Source organism: Leuresthes tenuis, unplaced genomic scaffold, assembly GCF_036924035.1.
Source record: "Leuresthes tenuis unplaced genomic scaffold, fLeuTen1.0.hap1 SCAF_6, whole genome shotgun sequence".
Taxonomy (NCBI): Eukaryota; Metazoa; Chordata; class Actinopteri; order Atheriniformes; family Atherinopsidae; genus Leuresthes; species Leuresthes tenuis.
In genome coordinates, this window is record NW_027325360.1 from 34,251,074 (window position 1) to 34,275,362 (window position 24,289).

At 39.5% G+C, this 24,289-nt stretch overlaps 1 protein-coding gene across 1 annotated transcript in view; it reads right to left on the reverse strand.

Moving 5' to 3' along the window:
- The window catches only part of abca2 (ATP-binding cassette, sub-family A (ABC1), member 2), a 357,455-nt gene that overhangs the window by 60,218 nt on the left and 272,948 nt on the right, over positions 1-24,289 (reverse strand). The window contains exons 28-36 of the mRNA XM_072388588.1: positions 18,272-18,591; positions 17,654-17,867; positions 2,707-2,812; positions 2,520-2,631; positions 2,332-2,392; positions 1,842-2,016; positions 1,606-1,721; positions 1,282-1,429; positions 822-945 (exon numbers count right to left, since the gene is read on the reverse strand). Of these exons, the coding sequence (XP_072244689.1) occupies positions 822-945; positions 1,282-1,429; positions 1,606-1,721; positions 1,842-2,016; positions 2,332-2,392; positions 2,520-2,631; positions 2,707-2,812; positions 17,654-17,867; positions 18,272-18,591 (1,376 nt within the window). The remainder of the gene's footprint in view (positions 1-821; positions 946-1,281; positions 1,430-1,605; positions 1,722-1,841; positions 2,017-2,331; positions 2,393-2,519; positions 2,632-2,706; positions 2,813-17,653; positions 17,868-18,271; positions 18,592-24,289) is intronic.

Genomic DNA, 24,289 nt, shown 5'->3' on the forward strand with positions numbered 1-24,289 from the left:
TTGCGCAGCCAGATTTTGTACAGTACTCTGGTGAGGGATTTCCACCAGCCAGGATGACTGTTTGTCTATGTTTGTTTGTTGTGTTGTCTGGTGTTTCGTGTAATTCTCCTGGCAGTGCTTGAGGGGGCTTGCCGATACCCGACTACTCACACCTGGCTGAGGTCACCTCACCTGCTCCTCGTCAACTGTCTGCAGTATTTAAGGAGCAGCCCCACATCCAGTCTCCGCCAGATCATCGTGAAGCATAGTGTATGCTACAGCTTTCTAGCCAGAAATTCTACTTTGCAACCTAGCTGCCTGTTTCTGCCTGCCAGCCAACCTTTTGCCGTCTTTTTTTTTTGTCCGCCACTAACAGTGTCTCTCTGCTTCAGGAATCAGGCCAGTCTACTCACCCTACACCTCGTGTAGCCGGCGTGTGGACCTCCACCCTCCAAGCCTGCCTGCCGACCACACTCTGGATACCCCCACCTCTGGACTCCCACTCTCGCCTGCCTGCTTCCTTTGTTTTTGTTTCACAGATTCACTCTTTGTTAAATAAACTGTTACTCTCAAAACCCTTGTTCCCCTCAGAACCCTGACAAAAGTAAGAATAATGTTTTTCCAATGTAAAATTGAGAAAGATTTGGAGGCGTTACCATTTATAGCATGTGATATCGTTAAAGGTTCACATTTATGTAATCAAATGCATGCTTTAATTGTGGAACTGAATTTTGATATTTGAAAATAATAATAGTGGGAACTATTTATAGGGTTTATTATTTACCCCTCATTCTGCATCTAAATCAATCTGTGTGTAACAGCTTGGTGATAGAACCAAATACCTATTTTGGCGTAGTACTCGTTGAGGTACTCGTTGTAAGCCATCTCCATCAGGCCATGGCCCAGGTTATAGTTGGGGAAAATGAGGAAACAGGACTTCAGATAACTGTTGACTTTTTTCAAATCCTGAGGGAGAAGAAGGTTGTCAAAAACTAAATACAGAAAACAATCAAAGTCTGCTGCCTTATGGTGGCAAACTGAGCAGCGGACTTTCACCATATAGTTTCCAGTTTATTATCTCTTAAGCCACAGAGAGAGTTGTCCAAAATCTTATCACCATCTTTCACTGAAATTAATAACACTTTACTGAAAAAATTACCAAAGAGTAATTTACATTGTCACAGTATGAATTAATTCAGACAAAAATTTATATTGTAACCTCGAGCTTGTTAACTTTTAACAGTTAATCTTAAGGATTTGTTTTACAAGCTGCAGCATCTGATGTTGCAATTAAAACAGCACCTTGTCGTGTTCAAAGAGCTGGAGGAGGAAAGTGGCAACAGTGGCTGTGATGCCGATGAAGAGGTTGATGACTATTAGGAACACGTAGGCTGTACTGGGAACTTCAAACCAGAAAGATGCTGGGTACATAATTGGAGTGATGGACCATCTGTAAAGCAAAGCTCAGATGGGTACACAATGTATTAAGATTGTTTTTTAAATTAAAAGAAATACCTTATTTTGCTGTAGACACAGGCCAAGAACCAAATTGATGAGCACATTCAAATTATGGACAATAATATAGATTATGATGGCTCAAAATTTTCGTATGTCCAAATGTCTCACCCATAGAGAAGAAAGAGGGAGAGAACAGCAGGGAAGTTAGTTGGGGAGGTGTAGGCTGGCAGGTCAAACACAAAAAGAATAATAACACAGCATGTGGCAGGTACCAAGTAATTCAGCTGAGGAAACACAAGAGAAAAGAACATATTCAGAACTGGACAAATCTTGCAATGTTTACATCTTCTAAAAGAGATATCCACTTTAGTTCACATTAGCCACAATCATTACATCCTCCCTACCATATCCCAAATATAGTTGGCAAGCCAGTAGATGACTGGGTCACAGCCGCTGACAAACTGCAGATGTTTGGCCTTTGTTGATTTCTCTGCTACCAGAAACACTACGAAGCTAGCTGGTACAAAGGACATGGCAACAATGATGAAGATAGCAATAACCACATCAGTGCCCTGGAGCCTGGAGATAAAGGAGAGAGTAGAGGAAATTGATTTGCCCAAACTGACTTTTACTGACTGTCAAACCTACACAACACAAGCTCCAAGGTAAAACTAGGCCCTTTGAATTATGTGAGAGCTGTTAATCAGTTCCTTTAGTAGACACAGTCCCAGTTTTAGAACCAATTTTTCATGATCTTAAATAAATGATATTATCTTCATTATAAATTAATCAATTAAAAAACTAAGTGTGGTGAATAACACATTTGTTTGTACTGAGACAAACTCAGAACACTTATGTGTGCTTTTCACAGACTAGTGCTGCTGAGGAACTTACAAGTAGTCCAAAGAGAGGCTGGCACTGGTTCGATTCATTGGGTGGTTTGTCAGTGTAATACCTATAAGAACCCATTCACAAAACAGAATAATCTAATTTTGAACAATAATAATCATGACGGGAGACTGATGCAAAACACACACCATAATTTATTCATATTGTCGATGATTTTCTGTTTATGTCTTTACCATAAGCAGCAGGGTTGCCCTTGGATGAAGGCAAGTTGGCACGCAGGATGGCGTTGTTGAGGACATTCAGATATGTTGGCATGCTGTGGTAGCCTTTGTTGTTGTACAGAACCTAGATATAAGAGGTGACTTTGTAAGAGATATGCTGTCTCGTTACTGTTCATTTCAGACTTGGGGCCTGTCTTACCTGAGCAGATCTCCGTACTGCTATCTTGCGCACCATTGGAGGTATCTTTCTCCCAAAGGATGCAGGAACTGATTTCTGGATGTTTCCCACTGTTAAACCACCATATCTGTTGCAAAGTAAATGTACAAAAAAAGCAATGAAAATATATTTTTCTGTGCTTACAGTAGGACTATTGTTGTTGCTTTTGCTTAAAAAAATTTCACCACAATCTGTTTATTCTTTTTGTAAAATATTCCAGCAAAGAGAGAGCTTAAGATAGTCAATAACTTGATAATTGATAATTCAGGGTATGTTGAGGTCTGAAGGCCTCATTTAGTGGTAAGCTGAAGAAAAGATGCAGGCACAGACACAGAAAAGGTGAAGAAGAATTATTAAAACATTTTTTTAAAAAGAGTCTTCTTGGTGTAGCAAATCCAGTAAATAAAACAATAAAAAAAAATCAAGGTTTTCCAATGGAATTGTTCCTCTACATACCTCATACTCTTTTTGCCCATTTTACCTCAATGTTGTTTTTCCGAGCAGCAATGGTATTTGATTAACCGATTAGTTAATTGGGTCAAACTGTGTGGAGTTTGCAGGTTTGCCCTTTGTATGTGTTGGCTTTAACCAACAGATTATAAAACATGAATGTTAGGTTGGTGATTTTAAACTGACCATAGGTGAGAGTGTGAGCTTGCTTGGTTGTTTGTTTCTGCCCCTACCTAATCAGCAGTTTGGAGGCTCCAGCCTCCCCATAACCCTGAACAAGATAGTGGAAAGAAAATCACTAATTAAATGAATAGCTGTCTGACATAAAAATATCCCATCTTCGTCTCTGGAAAATTTTAACAATATAATTTAATTTAATAAAATGGAGGCTTTATCAAAAAGGAAAGTTTCAGCCTGATCTTAAAGGTAGAGAGGGTGTCTGCTTCCTGAAGCCAAACTGGCAGCTGGTTCCACAGAGAGGGGCCTGATAACTGAAGGCTCTGCCTCCCATTCTGCTTTTTGAAACTCTGGGAACAACAAATAAACCTGCAGTTTTGGAGCAAAGTGCTCTGTTAGGAAAATATCTTACAATGAGATCTTTAAGATATGATGGAGTTCGGCCATTAAGAGCTTTCTATGTGAGAAGAAGAATCTTAAATTCTATTCTGAATTTAACAGGAAGCCAATGAAGAGAAGCTAAAACTGGAGAAACATGATCTCTCCTGTTAGTTCTCATCAGAACTCTGGCTGCAGCATTTTGGATCAGCTGGAGGCTTTTCAGAGAATATGTGGGACAGCCCAATAATAAAGAATTACAGTAGTCCAATTTTGAAGTAACAAATGCATGGACTAGTTTCTCTGCATCACCCTGAGACAGGATGTTCCTGATTTTAGCAATATTACAAAGGTGAAAGAAGGCAGAAACTAGCATCAAATGATAAATTCTGGTAAAGAATAACTCCAAGGTTCCTCACTGTAGAACTAGAAGCCAAGGAAATACCATCTCGAGTAACTATATAACTAGACAATTTCTCCCTGAAGCGCTCTGGTAACACGACAGCACCGACAACAAGATGAAAACACAAAAACTTCTGTTTCTTAAATCTTAATTTTCTTGCAAATTCTTGTCCTCTTCTGGCAGTGTTCCTGAGTTTTTACTCACAAAGGCAGAGCTTGTGCTCAACTTTCAGCCAATACTGCTTCTAAGTTTAATAAAATAAAGAATCATTTCTCCATTCTTTTGTCTTAACACACATTCAAAATATTCTGAAAACACCACATTGTATCATGATATAAAATAGGCATAAAATAACCTATAATGTAAAAAGATATGAGATAAACATCATATTCTGAAATAAAATAAAAATAGATTCTAGTTGTGAGTCTCAAATAGTTTGCATACCAAATCCAGATCGGGGTTTGTAAGGTTATACACGTATCAAATTAAACTAAATGTTATTAATCAGTTTTGGCCAATGGAGCAGAACATTGGTTAATTTTTTAGTTAATTCATATAAGTAATTATTTTAGGCTTAACTGTTTGGTGCCACTGACCTCTATATGGCAATATGGCTCCATGGAAAAGTTAGGGATATTTCTAATAAATGATTTCCTCCTTATTATACCACGTGAAACCTTGAGGAAAGTATCAAAATGGTACTTGAAATGTCAATGAAAACCTTCAACAACTTGTACAAAGGTATAAAACATGCTTAACAAAGTTCAAATAATCCGGTTGACAATGAATCTGAAGTAAATAGTTATTTTCTAGGGATGATGAATCAAGGTGTTACAGGCTTGTTTCTCGTCCTGATCAAAAGACAGATAGGTGTCATCTTTGATTTACATGTCCAGATAAGGAGGAAGAAACATTTGGTCTGGATGCTACCTAGACTCTCATACAAAAGGGTTCTTTTGTTTGTTCAGGAAAAGCTTTGCTAGTTGGCATTAGAGCGTTAATAAATACCAGCTGTATTATGACAGAAAAAGGGGGAATGTTGTGTTTGTTGAGAGTCTCTCAAATCCTCTCCCAGGGACAAAGGCTGATGTAAATAAGATGATGTCTGTTTCTTACTGGGGATGGAGACCCCCCATCTGTGTCTTTGAACGAACATACACTCACAGGAATGTTGATGAGTCTCCCAGCAATAGCTGGGTTTCAGTCACGTGATTATGATGATGCACGAAGGCGGTGCGAGTTCAGATGGAGGGCAGGATGTGAAAATGGAGAATATGTCTATAGAGGAAATCCTTGCAGAGAGTCCGTATTGTACGGATTTAGAGCCAGTTTCGAGACAAAGAGACAAACAATTAATCAACAAATATGTTGCACGGGACCTGTATCTCAGGAAGATGAGTGACTTTTCGACAGAACCTAAAGATTTGCTGACAATCGAGGTTGTTGAGGTTGTTCAGACATCCTACTACACCAAACAGCAGACGAAAGCATATAAAAGTATGGAGGTATATCATTTTTTTGTCAGTGGGTGGGTCCACAACCTTGAAACCAAATGGCTCCATGATGATTATCGTTTGGTCTTTGCAAGGTTGAGTGTTTGCTCTTATATTGTTTTATGTGTTAAGATGCTAGCAGCTAGCAGTAGCAGCTATAATGTCAAGAAACATGCAACATCTTTTTTTTTTCTCCTTGTCCTGTCCAGAATTGTAATCTGAATACCGTTTATGCCAAACACATTTTCTTTGCCAAGGGAAGCAACATGCAACACATCTTAATGACGACGTTAGCCTTACAGTCCTTTATGTTTCATGGTAAACCACTCTCTGAGATTGAGCGAAACACTATTGTCTGCTTCAGATTGGGCTCATACCCGGGCTCTCAGCTGGCTGTTGGAGATCCAACATAGCCTCTGCACATTCCGTCTTTGTTGGTTTTCCTTGAGCTTCATTCTCTGCTCTCGTTGAAGAGATGTCTCTATTTTAGGCGTAGTTTTTTGGTAACCGCGGTTGACCGTCGGAGCCAAAGGGACCAAAGGGGGGACTATTGAGAATGAACCCTAAAGACATACACATCTCTTTATGCATAAAGTTGTTGCAGTCAAAGGTCTAAAAGTCAAAGTCAAATTGATTTGTAAAGCACATGTCATGTACAAAACAATTCAAAGTGCTTTACATAAAATAAAAGCATTGCAGCAGGGAGCAGAAAAAGCATTAAAAATATGTAAAAGAACATAAATAGAAAGAAATAAAATAATTCAAATGAATTAAGACTAATAAAAACAAGCAACAGTCTAGATAAATTGAAAGATCTCATGCAGATTTCATGCATAGACACATGAGAAAAGAAATGTTTTTAACCTGGATTTAAAAATGTCTACATTTGGTGACAGTTTAATCTCCACTGGCAGTTTGTTCTACTTGTTTGCAGCATAACAGCTAAATGCTGCTTCTCCATGTTTAGTCTGGACTCTGGACTGGACCAGCTGATCTAAGAGCTCAGTGTATTGCATCACTTCCTGTTACTTTGTGTGTGTACTGTGGGATTTCTTGCTCCTCTTGGACTACTAATAAATCACCTTATTTCTCCCTATAATTTACACATTTTGCATAGTTAACTCTACAGCATACTTGTTGTAACAAGTATGCAAAAGAGTTAACTTCTAACACTCACTCTTACAGATCTTTAGTTTTTATTTTTCACTTTTTAGCGGTGTGTTCTCTAGCTTAGCATGGCTACCAGTTCTCTTCCTCCAACTCCTGCTTTCATCTGCTCCGTGTATCAGATGTTTAGTTACTCTTCTGTAACTCCTTACTCCTTTAGTGGTAATGGTACAACGTACAAATGTAGTCTTTTTGTAGTTTTGGAGGCGAGATTATCTGAATTGGAAGCTCGGCTCTGTACCGTTGAAAACCACCCGATAGCGAGCCAGGCCCCTTTAGCCAGTGCGGAGCCAACTAGCTTAGATCACTCTGTTAATCGTCCCCGAGCAGATCTCGAGCAGCCAGGACCTAAGAGTGGCTGGGTGACTGTCTGGAAGAGGAGTTATAGTCCCAATGTCAAGCCCGTGGTTCACCATCAACCTGTCCATGTTTCAAATAGATTTTCCCCACTCAGCGACACACCCGCTGAGGACAAAATCCTGGTAATTGGCAGCTCTATAGTCAGAACCGTGGCATTAGCGACACCAGCGACCATAGTCAAATGCATTCCAGGGGCCAGAGCGGGCGACATAGAATCCCATTTAAAACTGCTGGCTAAGGATAAGCGTAAATACGGTAAAATAGTTATTCACGTCGGCGGTAATGACATCCGGTTACGCCAATCGGAGGTCACTAAAATTAATGTTGCATCAGTGTGTAATTTTGCCAAAACAATGTTGGACTCCGTAGTTTTCTCTGGACCCCTGCCAAATCTGACCAGTGATGACATGTTTAGTCGCATCTCCTCCTTCAACCGCTGGTTGTCTAGATGGTATCCAGCAAACAACGTGGGCTACATAGATAACTGGCAATCTTTCTGGAGAAAACCTGGTCTGATGAGGAGAGAGGGCATCCATCCCACTTTGGAAGGAGCGGCTCTCATTTCCAGAAATATGGACGAATTTATTAATTAATCAAAAACATGACAACCCAGGGTTGAGACCAGGATGCAGAGTTGTAGTCTTACACACTTCTCTGCGGCTTCCCACCTGATGCTGCCCCCCCTCAATCAAAAAACACAAAAGAAGCAAATCCTCTTGTGCAAAAAAAAAATTAAAACAAAAACTTTAACTGAACAAAAACATCAAACTATTAAATGTGGTTTGCTGAATATTAGATCTCTCCTTTGGAAGTCACTGTTAGTGAATGATTTGATCTGTGATCATCATATTGATATATTTTGTCTTACAGAAACCTGGCTGCAGCAGGAGGATCATGTTAGCATTAATGAATCAACTCCCTCTGACTATTTAAATGTTCACGTTCCTCAAACCACAGGCAGAGGAGGAGGAGTGGCAGCTATCTTCAGATCAGGGTTACTAATCAGTCCTAGACCCAAGATTAGTTTTAGCTCTTTTGGATATCTGATTCTCAGTTTTTCCCACCCAAAGTGGAAATCACAAAAACCTCTTGTGTTTGTTGTTGTGTATCGTCCACCTGGCCCTTACTCTGAGTTTCTGTCTGAATTCTCAGAGTTTTTATCCCAGTTAGTGCTGAGTACAGATAAAGTCATTGTAGTGGGTGACTTTAATATTCATGTAGATGTTGAAAATGACAGCCTAAATATTAACTTTAATTCTATATTAGACTCTATTGGATTTTCTCAAAGTGTTCACAGACCTACTCACTGCCTCAATCATACCCTTGACCTTGTGCTGACTTATGGCATTGAGAGTGAACAGTGTTCCCTCATAACCCTGTCTTGTCTGACCATTTTTTGATAACTTTTGAATTTACATTACTTGACTATACGACTTCTGAGAAGAATTTTACATATAGAAGGTGTCTATCAGAGAATGCTGTAACCAGATTTAAAGAGTTGATTTCATCATCCTTTTCTTCACTGCCATGTGCAGATATGACACAGGACGGCTACCTAAATTTTACTCCAGTAGAACTTGACTCTCTTGTTGACAGCACTATAGCTTCAATGCGTACAACACTGGACGATGTTGCCCCTCTGAAAAGGAAGGTAATCAGTCAGAAGAGGTTGGCCTCCTTGGTATAATTCACAGCTGCTTTAAAGCAGACTGCAAGAAAGCTGGAGAGACAGTGGCGTTCCTCTAATTTAGAAGAGTCTCAATTAGTCTGGAAAGATAGTTTAATAACGTATAAGAAAGCCCTTCGTAGAACTGCTTATTATTCATCATTTATAGAAGAGAATAAGAATAGTCTTGTGATCTGTCACCATCTTCATGAGAGGGGGATGTCCTCCTAAACCACTGGGGCAGGAGAAGCCTGTGCCCTGCATGGAGCAGGTGCAACGCACTGGTTCATGGATGGACAAAAGGAGGGTGAATTGAATTAATGAATTGAATTCCAATTGGCTTGAATTGGACTATATTACTTAAGTGCCTTGAGATGACAATTGTTGTAATCTGGCGCTCTATAAATAAAATTTAATTGAATTGAGGAGACGTAACAGGCTCTAAGCAAACACAAAAAACATGTATCATTAGGCTTTTTAAGAACATTTTGGCTTGTCATAGCAACGAAAAACAGGTGGAATTAATAATGTTGACAAAGAGTCCAAGCTCTGTTGAGCCATGTATTCCTTTAACTCAGCAGTGATGATTTCATGAGATTCTTTATCAATAAAATTGTTTATATCAGAGAGAAGATTGATGGAATCCTTCCCACTATTATCATTGATGTATCATCAAGTAGAGCAGCTTTAGAAGTATCTTTAGAACCTGATTTGTATTTAGACGGCTTCTGCCCAGTTGATCTCTCTGAGCTAACAACAGCAATAGTCTAAACCATCAACTTGTATTTTAGACTCAATCCCAACCAGACTGTTCAAGGAGGTTTTCCCCTTAATTGACACTTCCATATTGGATTTGATCAGTCTGTCTTTGTTGACAGGATATGTACCTCAGACTTTTAAGGTTGCTGTAATTAAACCTTTACTTAAAAAACCTACTCTTGATTCAGAAGTGTTGGCTAATTATCGACCTATATCCAATCTCCCTTTTTTGTCTAAAGTTCTTGAAAAAATAGTTGCAGTTCAACTTTGTGATCATTTACATAGAAATAATCTGTTTGAAGAGTTTCAGTCAGGATTCAGAGTGCATCATAGCACAGAAACAGCACTGGTGAAAGTTGCCAATGATCTGCTCTTAGCCTCTGATAGCGGACTTGTTTCTGTGCTTGTCCTGTTGGATCTCAGTGCTGCATTTGATACGATCGATCACAGCATTCTGTTACAGAGACTTGAACATGTTATTGGGATTAAAGGAACTGCATTAGGCTGGTTTAAGTCATATTTATCTGATAGATTCCAGTTTGTTCTTTTAAATGAAGAATCTTTCTCAAAGAGTTGTAAAAAATAAAAGTAAGAAGGGTGGAGATTGGGAGGAGCCCCCTTTTTTAAGTAAGATCATTGAAAAATTACTTTTTAACACACAATAACTGCTACCTTCCAGTCAGGTTTTAGACCGCACCACAGCACTGAGACTGCTCTGACCAAAGTGTTTAATGATATGTTTGAATACAGTCGGTGGAAAAATGTCAGTCTTAGTTTTATTGGATCTCAGTGCTGCTTTTGATACGATTGATCACAGCATTCTGTTACAGAGACTTGAACATGTTATTGGGATTAAAGGAACTGCATTAGGCTGATTTAAGCCATATTTATCTGATAGATTTCAGTTTGTTCTTTTAAATGAAGAATCTTTCTCAAAGAGTTGTAAAAAATAAAAGTAAGAAGGGTGGAGATTGGGAGGAGCCCCCTTTTTTAAGTAAGATCATTGAAAAATTACTTTTTAACACACAATAACTGCTACCTTCCAGTCAGGTTTCAGACCGCACCACAGCACTGAGACTGCTCTGACCAAAGTGTTTAATGATATATGTTTGAATACAGTCGGTGGAAAAATGTCAGTCTTAGTTTTATTGGATCTCAGTGCTGCTTTTGATACAGTTGACCACAATATATTACTCAAACGACTGGAGAACTGGGCTGGTCTTTTCGGAACTGTACTAAACTGGTTTAAAACATACTTAGAGAACGGGAAGTACTTTATGTCAATAGCTATGTTTACATCTGTGCAGACAAGAATCACGTGGAGTTTCCCAAGGTTCCATCCTGGGACCTCTTCTGTTTAACATCTACATGCTCCCACTGGCACAGATTATAAAAAACAACAAAAGAAACTGCCATAGCTATGCAGATGACACACAGATATATATCACAATGTCACCAGGAGACCAAGGGCCTGTGCAGGGCCTTGGTAAATGCATTGAGGAGATTAATGACTGGATGTGCCACAACTTTCTCCAGCTAAACAAAAACAAAACTGAGGTAATTGTCTTTGGAGCCAAAGATAAACGATTGAAAATCACCACAGAGCTTCAATCTATAAACCTAAAAACTACCAACCAGGCCAGAAATCCGGGTGTAGTGATGGACTCAGACCTAAATTTGGACAAACACATTAAGGCAATAACAAAGTCAGCCTACTATCACCTTAAGAATATATCAAGGTTAAAAGATCTGATGTCTCAGCAGGACTTGGAAGAACAAGTCCATGCATTCATCTTTAGTAGGCTTGATTATTGTAACAGCATCTTTACAGGTCTGCCTAAAAAGTCAGTTAGACCTCCAGAACCATCCAGAACTCAGCTGCTCGAGTCCTCACTAAGACCAAAAAAGTGGAGCACATCAGTCCAGCTGTGAAGTCTTTACACTGGCTGCCTGTCCATCAGAGGATGGTAAATGGTAAATGGTAAATGGACTTGTACTTGTATAGCGCTTTTCTAGTCTAACCGACCACTCAAAGCGTTTCACTACATGCCACATTCACCCCACTCACACACATTCATACAGGACGTCTTAAGATTCTTAACTACGTGCTTTTTTTTTCTAATCATTCATACACACATTCATACCCCAGTGATACACTGGGAGGCAACGTGGGGTTCAGTGTCTTGCCCAAGGACGCTTCGACATGTAGCCTGAGGAAGCCCTGGCCAAGTGCCCTGGGAGTCAAGACGTGCCCACAGGTGGGTGAAGTTGCGAGCAGCGGGGAGAGGCAACGCCGCCCCCCCATCGGGAGAAGCACAGGCAGGCCAGGCGACAGCAAGTCCCAGATCCAGGCCCAATCATTACCACACACACTTTCACGTCCCATACATCCACACATCCACACGTCCTCCCTCCCTCGACTCCGCTGGGGTGTAGTGCAGCGGGCACACCAGGGGGCCAGCAGCCCCCCAGCCACCACAGACCCCGAACCAGCAAAACAATTAATTAATCCTCTTGGCCCCTCCCGCCCCGAGCAGCAACCAGGAAGCAGGGGTATGGGAAGAAGACCCCTCCCCTCACCCTTCTGGCTCTTCAATATTTTCTAATAGTGAGCGATTAAAATTGAGGGGCAGCCAAACTTGTAGAACTGGGAGCGCGGCCCTCTGGGCAGCCTACATACCCAAAGAGCCCCGCCCACCAGATGCCACTCAGTGTAACCACCCCCCAAGACCTAATGTGTGTGTGTGAGTGTGTTTGATAAGTAGTAATGTCTAAGGTGTAATTAAAACAGGGGCGGGGAATTGCAGAGTGCAACCAAAGGGGACCACCTACGTGGCCCCATTCACTACACCCCACCGAACACACACGCCCCCAAAACCCTTCATGTGTGAGTGTGTGCTGTGTACAGGAGCCAGAAGGGAGAGGGGTATGGGGATATACACCGGGGGAGCTACTCTCCCCCGGAGAGGGCAGCCAGGGACTGGCTGCAATAGGCATCCCCGCTACCTGGGAGCCAACACAGGGCAGGAGGGGCTGATGTCCACCAGGCTCGGGGCCTGCAGCGACCATATTCCGGGAGCTGCTGTACCCCCAGAAGGTACCCATCCCGCCCCACCCCACTCAACCCAACCCCACCCCGGAGGACCTCTACAAAAAACAAACAAACAACAAAAAACAAACAAACCACCCGGTCACACCAGTCGCAGCAGCCCGGGCCTGAGACCCACCATCACCCAGGCCCCCCCAGGCCCCACCCAACAGGGGAAAAGCAACGCCCCCCCCACACTTTCCAATTCCCCAATTTCCAGTTCACTCGATCAAATGCTTTTTCTGCATCTAGAGAGACTATTGTGGTTTCCAGGTTGTTGATGGTAGAATAGTCTATGAGATTAATTAGCCTGCGAGTGTTAGTGGATGAGTGTCTACCCTTTATAAAACCTGTCTGGTCAGGATGTATTATAAGTGGAGTTACTTTTTCCATTCTTTTGGCAAGGGCTTTACAAATTATTTTGAGGTCTGCATTTATTAGATATATTGGGCGGTAGCTGGATGGAAGTATGGGGTCTTTTCCTGGTTTCTGTAGCAAGATAATGTTAGCAGAGTTCATGTGTGGGGATACTCTGCCATTCTGCTTAACTTGTAATACCATTTTGTGAAATGCAGGTGCCAAAACAGTCCAAAATTCTTTGTAGAACTCTGCTGGAAAACCATCTGGTCCCGGGGCTTTGTTACTGGGCATATGTTGAAGGGCTTCATGGAGTTCTCCTATTGAAAGAGGTGAATCCAGAGCCATTGCCTGTTCGGTTTGTAATTTTGGAAGGTTGAAATTACTAAGAAACTGATCTATGTTAAAACAAACTGTGTTTGTTTATCAATAATTTTGTTTAATTCAAGTTTAGCTTTTCTTAGTTCATTCAGTGTGTGTTCCTCTTTGGAGGTACTGTAGACAATTTCTAATGATTTAATCCTGAGTTCTAAATCTGATATCCTTTTTCTTAAAATGGAATCATATTTTAACTATTGATTTTATCTTTCATATATATAATTTTTTTCTGATTTTATCTATTGTTCTTATTTCTTTATTTTGTTTAAATTTTAAATCATGCTTTTTATCTTTTTATTTCTTTTGTTTTAATGTCTCTGTAAAGCACTTTGAATCACCTTGTCGTTGAATTGTGCTTTACAAATAAACTTGCCTTGCTTTGCCTTGCCTTTAGAGACTATAAGGTGAAGCCCCATGACAGCTCGTCAGTCAATCCATATATTTCTTTTCATGTTCTTCCTGCATCTTGATATTGGCTGAATAAATGCACCCTGCTTACACCTTGCTGTCTTCAGAAGATAACTTTTGTCTCCTGATTCTACATTCTTCACAGTATTTTCTAATCTATATTGTTCCTGAGATCCAGACTGATAACACACCTGATGATTATGCACACGTGTTTGATGTTTGAGTGTGTTAGACCCATCCTGAACATCCTTTGTCCTGTATAGTGTGTTCTATGAAGGATTTTGTATGGTATGAGCTGTAAATTAGGATTCCGAGTCATTCTGAAGGTGTTCAAACATATTTGTGGGCAGAAGCTATGACTAGAACTGATGGATAAATCTGCCTCCCATTTTGAGGATGGAAGAGACATTGTGTCATCTATCTTAGACAATAATTTATATATTTTTGATAGTAGTTTTGGGGTGCAGATGCTTAGAAATTCTGCTACCCTAGTCTGGTTGGTGGAGGATATATTTCCTGGTTATTATAGACTTAAGTTGTTGATATTCTAGGAATTTATTGCTGCCTATCTCGTGTTGTGATATGAGCTCATCAAATTAAATAAAATTTCCATTTTGGATTATATGTTCCAGATGTTTGATTCCTTTGATCTTCCACAGAGTAAAGTTTTTTTGTTTTAACATATGCCCATTTTGTTTTGCAGTATGTCAGGATTGTTCCAGATGGGTGTAAGTTTACATGGGACAATTGAAGACTTTGTTATTTTAAGAAATTCCCACCAGGCTGTCAGAGAGTGCTGATGTTAATGCTTTTGAAACATTTGTGATTTTTTACGTTTTGACTAATAAGTAGCAGGTCAGAGATTTCCAGATTATCACACAATGCTTGTTCTATATTTATCCATGGTTCATCTATTGGGCTAGGTTTAAACCATTTTGATATATACTGTAACCTATTGGCTAAGGAGTAGTGCTGAAAATTAGGCAAATCTAATCCACCACAGTCCTTGGTCTTCTGTAGGGTTTTTAAACTAATACGTGGTGGTTTGTTTTTCCACAGAAATTTGGAGATGCATGAATCTAGTGACTTAAACCAAGTAGCAGATGGTTTTATGGGGATCATTGAGAACAAATAATTAACTTTTGGTAGTATCATCATTTTAATGGTTGTAACTCTCCCCATAAGTGATATAGGTAAGGACTTCCAACGAGAGAGATCGTCCTCTACTGTCTTTAATAATTGCACATAATTTAGCTTTGTTAGCTCTGAGAGCCTGGAGGAAATGTTTATGCCTAAATATCTAATATTTCCTGACTGTAAAGTGATCGCAGGTATATTTTGGACTCTGCAGTTAATGGGCAGAACTGTGGTCTTAGACCAATTGATAGAGTAGTCAGAAAGTGCATTTATTATTATTTAGTGAATTTATTTATGAGTGTGATCGTGTGAGTGAGAGACGTTTGAGAGTTCTCAAGGAAAAGTAAAACATCAGCATAAAGACTTATTTTCAATATTTTGGGGTTGGATGCCTTTAATGTTTCTATCTTGTCTGATAGCAGCTGCTAAAGGTTAGATGAAAATAGCAAAAAGTGAGGGAGAAAGTGGGCAACCCTGTCTTGTACCTCTCTGCAGACTGAAGCTTGGAGAGGTTTGATCAATTGTCCTGACACACGCATTTGGGGAGCTATATAATATCCTTATCCAGTTGATGAAGTGTGACCCAAACCCAAATTTGTTTAATGCTGCGAATAAAAATTTCCAGTTCACTCGATCAAATGCTTTTTCTGCATCTAGAGAGACTATTGTGGTTTCCAGGTTGTTGATGGTAGAATAGTCTATGAGATTAATTAGCCTGCGAGTGTTAGTGGATGAGTGTCTACCCTTTATAAAACCTGTCTGGTCAGGATGTATTATAAGTGGAGTTACTTTTTCCATTCTTTTGGCAAGGGCTTTACAAATTATTTTGAGGTCTGCATTTATTAGAGATATTGGGCGGTAGCTGGATGGAAGTATGGGGTCTTTTCCTGGTTTCTGTAGCAAGATAATGTTAGCAGAGTTCATGTGTGGGGATACTCTGCCATTCTGCTTAACTTGTAATACCATTTTGTGAAATGCAGGTGCCAAAACAGTCCAAAATTCTTTGTAGAACTCTGCTGGAAAACCATCTGGTCCCGGGGCTTTGTTACTGGGCATATGTTGAAGGGCTTCATGGAGTTCTCCTATTGAAAGAGGTGAATCCAGAGCCATTGCCTGTTCGGTTTGTAATTTTGGAAGGTTGAAATTACTAAGAAACTGATCTATGTTAAAACAAACTGTGTTTGTTTATCAATAATTTTGTTTAATTCAAGTTTAGCTTTTCTTAGTTCATTCAGTGTGTGTTCCTCTTTGGAGGTACTGTAGACAATTTCTAATGATTTAATCCTGAGTTCTAAATCTGATATCCTTTTTCTTAAAATGGAATCATATTTTAACTATTGATTTTATCTTTCATATATATAATTTTTTTCTGATTTTATCTATTGTTCTTATTTCTTTATTTTGTTTAAATTTTAAATCATGCTTTTTATCTTTTTATTTCTTTTGTTTTAATGTCTCTGTAAAGCACTTTGAATCACCTTGTCGTTGAATTGTGCTTTACAAATAAACTTGCCTTGCTTTGCCTTGCCTTTAGAGACTATAAGGTGAAGCCCAATGACAGCTCGTCAGTCAATCCATATATTTCTTTTCATGTTCTTCCTGCATCTTGATATTGGCTGAATAAATGCACCCTGCTTACACCTTGCTGTCTTCAGAAGATAATTTTTGTCTCCTGATTCTACATTCTTCACAGTATTTTCTAATCTATATTGTTCCTGAGATCCAGACTGGCTGAGGTGACTGAGAGAAAGTGTTCTTAACTTTTGAAACTCAAAGTATTTATCAGTATCTGATGTCCCCTCTCCCCGATCTAATCTCTTATTCCCCCCACCAACTTTTCACGTCACGATGAAGCAGTGTCCGCAGAGTGCTAATACTGAAGTTTTTCTTTTCCAATGTTGCTCGCCATTCCATGCATGCAACTAATTTGAAGAGAAGATTGTATATGATCTGTTTATTTCCTTAGCAAGTCACTGGTAATTTATCTGTATAGTGTCTTGAGATTAATTTTGTTCTGAATTGGTGCAACATAAATTGAATTTCATTCTCTGGAATTTGAAATAATTTTACATGAATGGCGAAATGCTTCTTTCAAAGAAAGAAAGAATGCTGCCCCTGCTGACAGTAACTAACACACTCACATCAAGTAAAAGGGTAACTTATTTTTTCCTGTGATCAATATGTAACTAGACTGTATTTAGTTGGTATTCAAAGGAACTTGGTTAATATCTCAGAACAGTGTCACTTTTCACCTGTGGTTAGATAATACAGAAATTGACAGTGACTAGCGCATCACTCAAAGATTAGTATACCAGTCTGCATGAACCATTTAAATACTCTCATCCCTGAATTTTGCTCTCTGACAGCGAAAGTACCGTAAATACTTATTCAACATTCCCAAACACAACAATGACTGTGTCCATGCCCTTTATGCACTAAGCATTTTCATAAATAGCATTTTTAATGTCCAAAAAGTTTTGTGCCAGATGCAAATAAATAGTAAATCCTGGCCAAAATGTGCTGTTAAAGCAGAGTCAAAGCAACTAGGGCACTATAAAGTAGTGTCAATATTCTTAATAGTAAATGTATTAAAAACTATCACCTTTGAACTGAAATGATACAGAATCTTCTCTGTTACATTAATTATGAAAATACATTGAAATCCTGCAAGCTTTTGCTTTTTGTCTTTCAGGCTTTTTCTTTCCTACCTGTGCAGCCGCAATCTGTCTGATGTGAAGAGTAGATATTCAGAGACATTTCTGCCTGTGATGTCCACCAGGATGTCACCTGTCACCATCTTCATGAGAGGGGGATGTCCTCCTACACCACTGGGGCAGGAGAAGCCTGTGCCCTGCATGGAGCAGGTGCAACGCACTGGTTCATGGATGGACAAAGGGAGGGTGGGAGGAGACGTAACAGGCTCTAAGCAAACATAAAAAAACATGTATCATTAGGCTTTTTAAGAACATTTTGGCTTGTCATAGCAACGAAAAACAGGTGGAATTAATAATGTTAACGATGGCTTAGGTCCATTAATTATCCTTGTAACGGATTCCCAGTAACCATCAGAAATCCCTTTTACTTTATCAACTTTGATGTTTGTGAGTTACAACATAATTTTGGTAAAAATATTATCCAGAGTGGTTTAGAAGAGAGGTCTGCTTTGTCCTATGAACCTATTTGCATGTCTGTTGTAAAATTAAAAAATAATGGGATAAGAATGTCTGAATGGTATATTCCTGCTTCAAAAGATCTGCAGCTACATATCATGAGTGTATTGTCCAAAGTTTTAGGATTTAGTGCATAGCTTTGAGTGATAGACTCACCATGGACCATAGCTGGAGGGGGAACTGTAAAGTTCCATAACTCATCCTCAAAATGAGGGTCATCAGAAGGTGCCGGTGAAGGTGGAGGTGGAACAAAGTTGGAGAGGGGGACCCCTTGGGTGAAAGAGTCCAGACACATGGAGTCAAAGTACTGGGCAGCCAGGGTCTTGGAGTTGTTGGCATTGGGATTTAGGGTCTGAGCCAGTTGGTCCAGAGTGCTGTTGAAGGGGGTTTTAAGGACACACGTAGCACCAACGCCCGAGGGGAGACGAAGGGTGTTGATGATCTTTTGTGGACTGGCATCTGGTGAAAGCTTAATCCTAAGAGAAGTTCCAAGGATGATTCTGTTAGACAATGCGCAGATTACCTCAAGTGACAAATATTTATTCTAATGTAAAATGTGACTTCAGCAGAACAGTTTTTTCAGTGCTATAATTGGACCCACACAGAAACATCTGATGATGTGGTCTGCTTTTTAGGAGACCCAGACACATGTATTCCCATACTAATCAACCAACTAGAGATGTTTGGCTTTTGTTCTGGACACAAGCTTAATTTGGCCAAAACACAGATTTTAACATTTAATCACTTCCCATCCAAAGTCATACAACAAAAACATAATCTGAATTGGAGAGCTACAAAAATTAAATATCTTGGGGTCACTTTAACACAGAACACTGATGATTTATATTAAGCTAATTACGTCAAACTGCATAAGGAAATTAAGCGTGATTTGGACAGGTGGGCTATCCTCCCATTAGACATTGGTTCACGAATAGAGACCATAAAAATGAATGTTCTACCTCGACTTCTTTTCCTGTTTCAGTCACTACTCATTGAGATACCCGAAAAACAATTCAGATTGTGGGAAAAAATCATTTCAAGGTTTATATGGAGTGGGCACAGACCGAGAATCAAATTTGAAACATTATAGATTGGAAAGGATAGAGGGGGTTTGGCACTGCCAAGCCTTAAGGGATGTTTTCATGCTGCACAAATTAGACATGTAATTTGTTGGTGTGACAAAGATTATGTAGCCAAATGGAAGAATTTAGAAAAACTGATACAAGGAAGAGAAATTCAAAGTTTTATTGCAGACAGAGAAGAAGCAATGAGTGTAATTAAACCGGTGAATACAGTCACTCAGGTTACACTAAAATTATGGTTTAATCTGGTACGAAAATATAAACTTGAGAAAGAGCTTGGATTGCTTCGGTGGATAGCTTATGACGAGGGTTTTATCCCTGGTTCTCTTGACCAAAGATTTATACTATGGATTCCTAATGGATTAACAGTGATATGTACGGCAATTAAAAACGGAAACTTCATGAGTTTCCAGGAGATTAAACAAAAATATGATTTAAGTAACTAAGACCACTTCAGATATTTGCAGATAAGGAACTTTTTAAATAAAAAAGCAAAACACAGTGTTAATCAAGACAAAAACTAATTAAAAACTAACTAATCAGAACCATAACTGAAGTCTACAGCGCTAAGAAATTCAGAATAATCTCAACAATTTATGGGCAAATAATGGAGGCAAGAGGGAATACAGACATATGTAAAACTGAAGTGGTAGAAAGAGCTGGGTGTGAACATAACTGATGATGAATGGTCACACATTCGGAAAACACAGCAGTCAACAACATCATCACGTGTTTGGAGACTGTATTGTTGGAAAAATTTAATTAGATTTTTCATAACACCCAAAATTAGGAATAAACACATTTCATTACCACAGCCATGTTGGAGAGGCTGTGGAGATGTAAATGTGAACCATTCACATGCGTTCTGGCTCTGTCCAAAGATCACAAAATTTTGGGAAGATGTTCATTTAAATTTAGGCAGGATTCCGGGTTATGGTGTATCCAACTCTTGTACATTATTATATCTTGGCGTAATTACGGGAAATGTGTTGAAAGATGATAGATACATTTTAAAACTTATGTTAGTAGCCTGTAAAAAGGCAAGAAAATGGTACAAGACAGACCCACCATCACAGGAAGATTCGATGAAAGTTATGGACGAGATATATACTATAGAACAACTGACTCATAAAATAAGGATTAAAGAGGATCAGTGCTGCCAGAAGTGGGAGAAATGGACCAAATACATAAAAACGACAGGACAAGGAGCATCATATTGACATAAAAATAAAATATATATAAAAAAAGATCAATCTGTAGAAGCATGGTGATCCAACATGTTTTTTTCAGAACTTTTTTATTTGTTCCCCCTCACCCCCTTGCAAAATGTTTATACAATGCTAAGGAAAAACAATAAAAAGAAAGTATCAGAAAAAAAAGAATGATTATGTTGCATTATATTTCTGACAGCGGAGTAATTACAATTATTACTAATTGTCAACAATCAACAAAGGAAGAACAAGTCATGAATGAAAATTAAGTCTACAACTTTTACAGAACAAAAAAATAAAACCATCACATGTGGTTTGTTGAACATTCCATCTGTTTTGTGTAGGTCTCCGTTAAGTTAAATTATATCTATTTATCAGATGCTTTTGTCCAAAGCAACTAACAAGAAAAAAACACAATGGTGGGTGATGTCATGCTCAATATCTCGCATAAGGATAGTTTATGAGTGGGGGTGTTGACGAGCAAACATCTGATTAAAAAAACAACTACGCTAGCTCCTGAGCTTCAGCTGCCCAGTAGTGTCTTTATCAAAAAAATTAATGATTAGTGATCAACATATTGATTACTTTTGTCTTACAGAATGTTGGTTGCAGAAGGATAATTATGGAAGCAAATATTAATTAATTCCCCTTGTTAATTAAATTTTCACATTCCTCAAACCACAGTTCAACAAGGAAAATGAATGGAAAGATTTAGGACACATCTGCAGTTTGATTAGTGTTCACAAATAGCTACGTTCCAAAGACCTGATTTTAGAGGTTCACATAGACATCACAGTCCAAGACTGAATACATAAGCTACAACCAATATGAGCACAAGAGTCAGGGTTAGGTGAGTAAACAGTACAAAACTCGTAACAGGAAAATACCATAAAACAAACATGGCAGAAAGCATGGTCATCATGCATCTATGATGTTTCTATCATCAATATCAAGACATAATCAAAAGAGAGAAGCTGTAGCGAGAAACTGCCATTTTCTCTTTAACAACCAGGTGACTGAAATAGCTTGAATAATCAGGGAGCTACTTGCATCAGTGTACTTACAGTTTTTCTCAGTCGCTTTGGTACATTTCTCAGATCAGAACTGACATTCTCAAAACTACCTGTTCAGTCTTCACATCGTGTCACTTGTGCACATCAAAAAAGCAGTTTCTCTTTTCTTTGAACAAGTTGCAAATGCCTTGCAGTAAGTGTGACCTTTACTCATCTGCTATGGCTGTAGAAAAGAAGATGCATAATGTGTTGTAAACATTTGATGTAACTGTATCTTGTTCAAAATGAAAATTCATGTAATTCATAAAACTCATTTTGAGTCTTCTGGATATAGCGAATAATGGAACTATAAGCAAGTGAACCACCACACAACTTCATCTACATGGATGAGGCTGGCTTCAACCAAACGATACGCAGAAGGCGTGGTGGAAAAATCATCGGCCACAGAGCTACAGGCCTACGGGGCATGAGAATGGTGTGCTCACGCATATTTCCTTTATTGGGCCATACAATACAGAGCGTCTTGTCACCTTTTTAGATGCTCTACACAGATCTCATCCCTGAACAAGAGAGGGGTCAGATAGGAGACGACTTGCCAAAGTTCGTGATAGTTTGGGACAATGTCAGTTTTCATCGCTCCAACATCATCAGTCAGTGGTTTGCCACCCACAACAGGATGCTAGTGGAGTTCCTCTCACCCTACTCTCTATTCCTTAACCCCATTGGTGAATTTTTCTCAGCATGGAGATGGAAAGAATATGATTGCCAGCCACATACACAGATGACCCTTCTGGCTTCCATGGATGCAGCGTGTGATGACATCACAGCATCTGCCTCCAGAGGCTGGATTAGACACTGACAGATTCTTTCCACGCTGCATCGCAAAAGAGGATATTCGTTGTGATGTGGATGAGAATTTGTGGCCCAACAGACAGGAAGGTCAGGATGTGTAGAAAGACTGCACTCTGATTCCTACAGCACTGCATGTACAGTTTTCCCTCAGAAGATTGTCCTATGTTCACATTTCTACTTTTGTTTTTCCCTTTGTGCTATGCAGTGCTGTCTTTTCCTTTCTGTATCGCAGTGACATGGTCTGTCAACAAATTACAGTACAAACAGTAAAAACGTGAATGTTAATCTTTTCCAGTCTCTTGCAATCAGTCTCCCACAATTACAATTTACAATAGTTGTCATCAAAACCTTTGCTATAGTTTACATCAGAACATCCCTCCAGAGAACACTGTTATATTGACAACATGACTAAGCGATTTGATTTGTCTTATCCATACACACTCAGTGGGTTTACATGATGAGATTAACTAAGGGTCCTAACTACTAATTATCCTCGGATATATGGTGCTGAATGACTCGAATCATTGGCACAAAGCATGCAATACCGCAGTAGATAAGTGGCGCTGTACCCATTTCAGCTATCGCTAATAGAGCCACTTCCGGTTGACGTCTTCACCACCACCAGAAAAACTAAGGCATTCGAGAAAGATGGCGAACGAAAAACAAGATGAAGCTGCGTCCCTCTACATCTGTGATGAGCTGGTTATGGCACAGACGATGCACAACGGCGCATTCTCCATCGCGTTGTTTATTTATTTCTGACGGCGGCGACAACAACAGTAATATCGTCTCCTTCGACTTCCGGGTGACGATCGCGGGAAAAAATCTCGAGCATGCGCAGAACGCTCGATCCTATCCACTGTCGTCTCCAGGCACGTTAAGTGGGCAATTGGATCGAGTTATCCTGGGGTCTTAATTCGATTGCAAGTAACCCGATCCGATTAAATTTCTTGTTGTAATTAAGCCATTAATCTGATCCGATTGCCCGCATGGAACCGCACTGAATGACACAATGTCAGGAACCTCAGGACTCAGGACACAGATGCAGGGTCGGTTCAGACGCAAAGGGGTTTATTATTTAACAAAGCACAGCAAGGCAGGATGATGATCTCATCACATAGCAAAGGAACAGGCTGTGAAAGTCCTAAGCACCCTCCTCAGTAACTATGGGTGAGGACGAGTGCAGCTATGACAGTTATAAAACAAATCTCTCCAACTCAGGAGGAAAACAAAGGGCTATGAATGATTACAAAATAAACTCTCACGCTCTCCTATTGAGGCAGATTTAAAGAAAAGACGCTCTTAAAAAACAGAGGCACTATAAAACTTTAACTGTAAACTTAAACACACCTTTAACGGCGGCGAACAGGATCTCAAGAACAAAAACACTCCAAAAACGGAGGAACAAACCAATGCTATGAATCTTACTGTGATGAATAAATAAACTATGGCTATAAATAAATTACAAATCAAAATAGCTCTGCAGTACGATCGCTCACTGCAGGCTCGTGGAAACTATGGCTGTGAATCAAGAGATGGCTGGTAATGAAGCTCATGGACGGAGACAACAGACTGGCACAAGACAAGGGAAACACAGACTATTTGAACACATGAGGGACCAAAGGGAACAGGTGGAAACACTTGGGAATCAGGGAAGACAATCAGACGCCTGACACGGGAGGAAGGGCAAGATACCTGAAACGAGAGGGGAAGGTCAGAGATTTTTCAAAATAAAACAGGAAATTACGAGACAAGACATGAAACAGAACGTAAATCATGACACACAATGAACATGTCATTGACACAGATTTTACATTTGAGAGATGAACAAGGCTTTTGCAGGTAATCGATGGTGTTTTGCTATTTGTACAAATTGTTTTGAGAAATGAACTTACTGTTTTGCAAATGTCGAGGATGATTCGAGAAATGTACCAATGCGACTGGGAAAAACTGTAATATGTCTAATATTAATAACAAGACACGGTTCTCTGCATGACAGTAGGACTGCTTGATAAA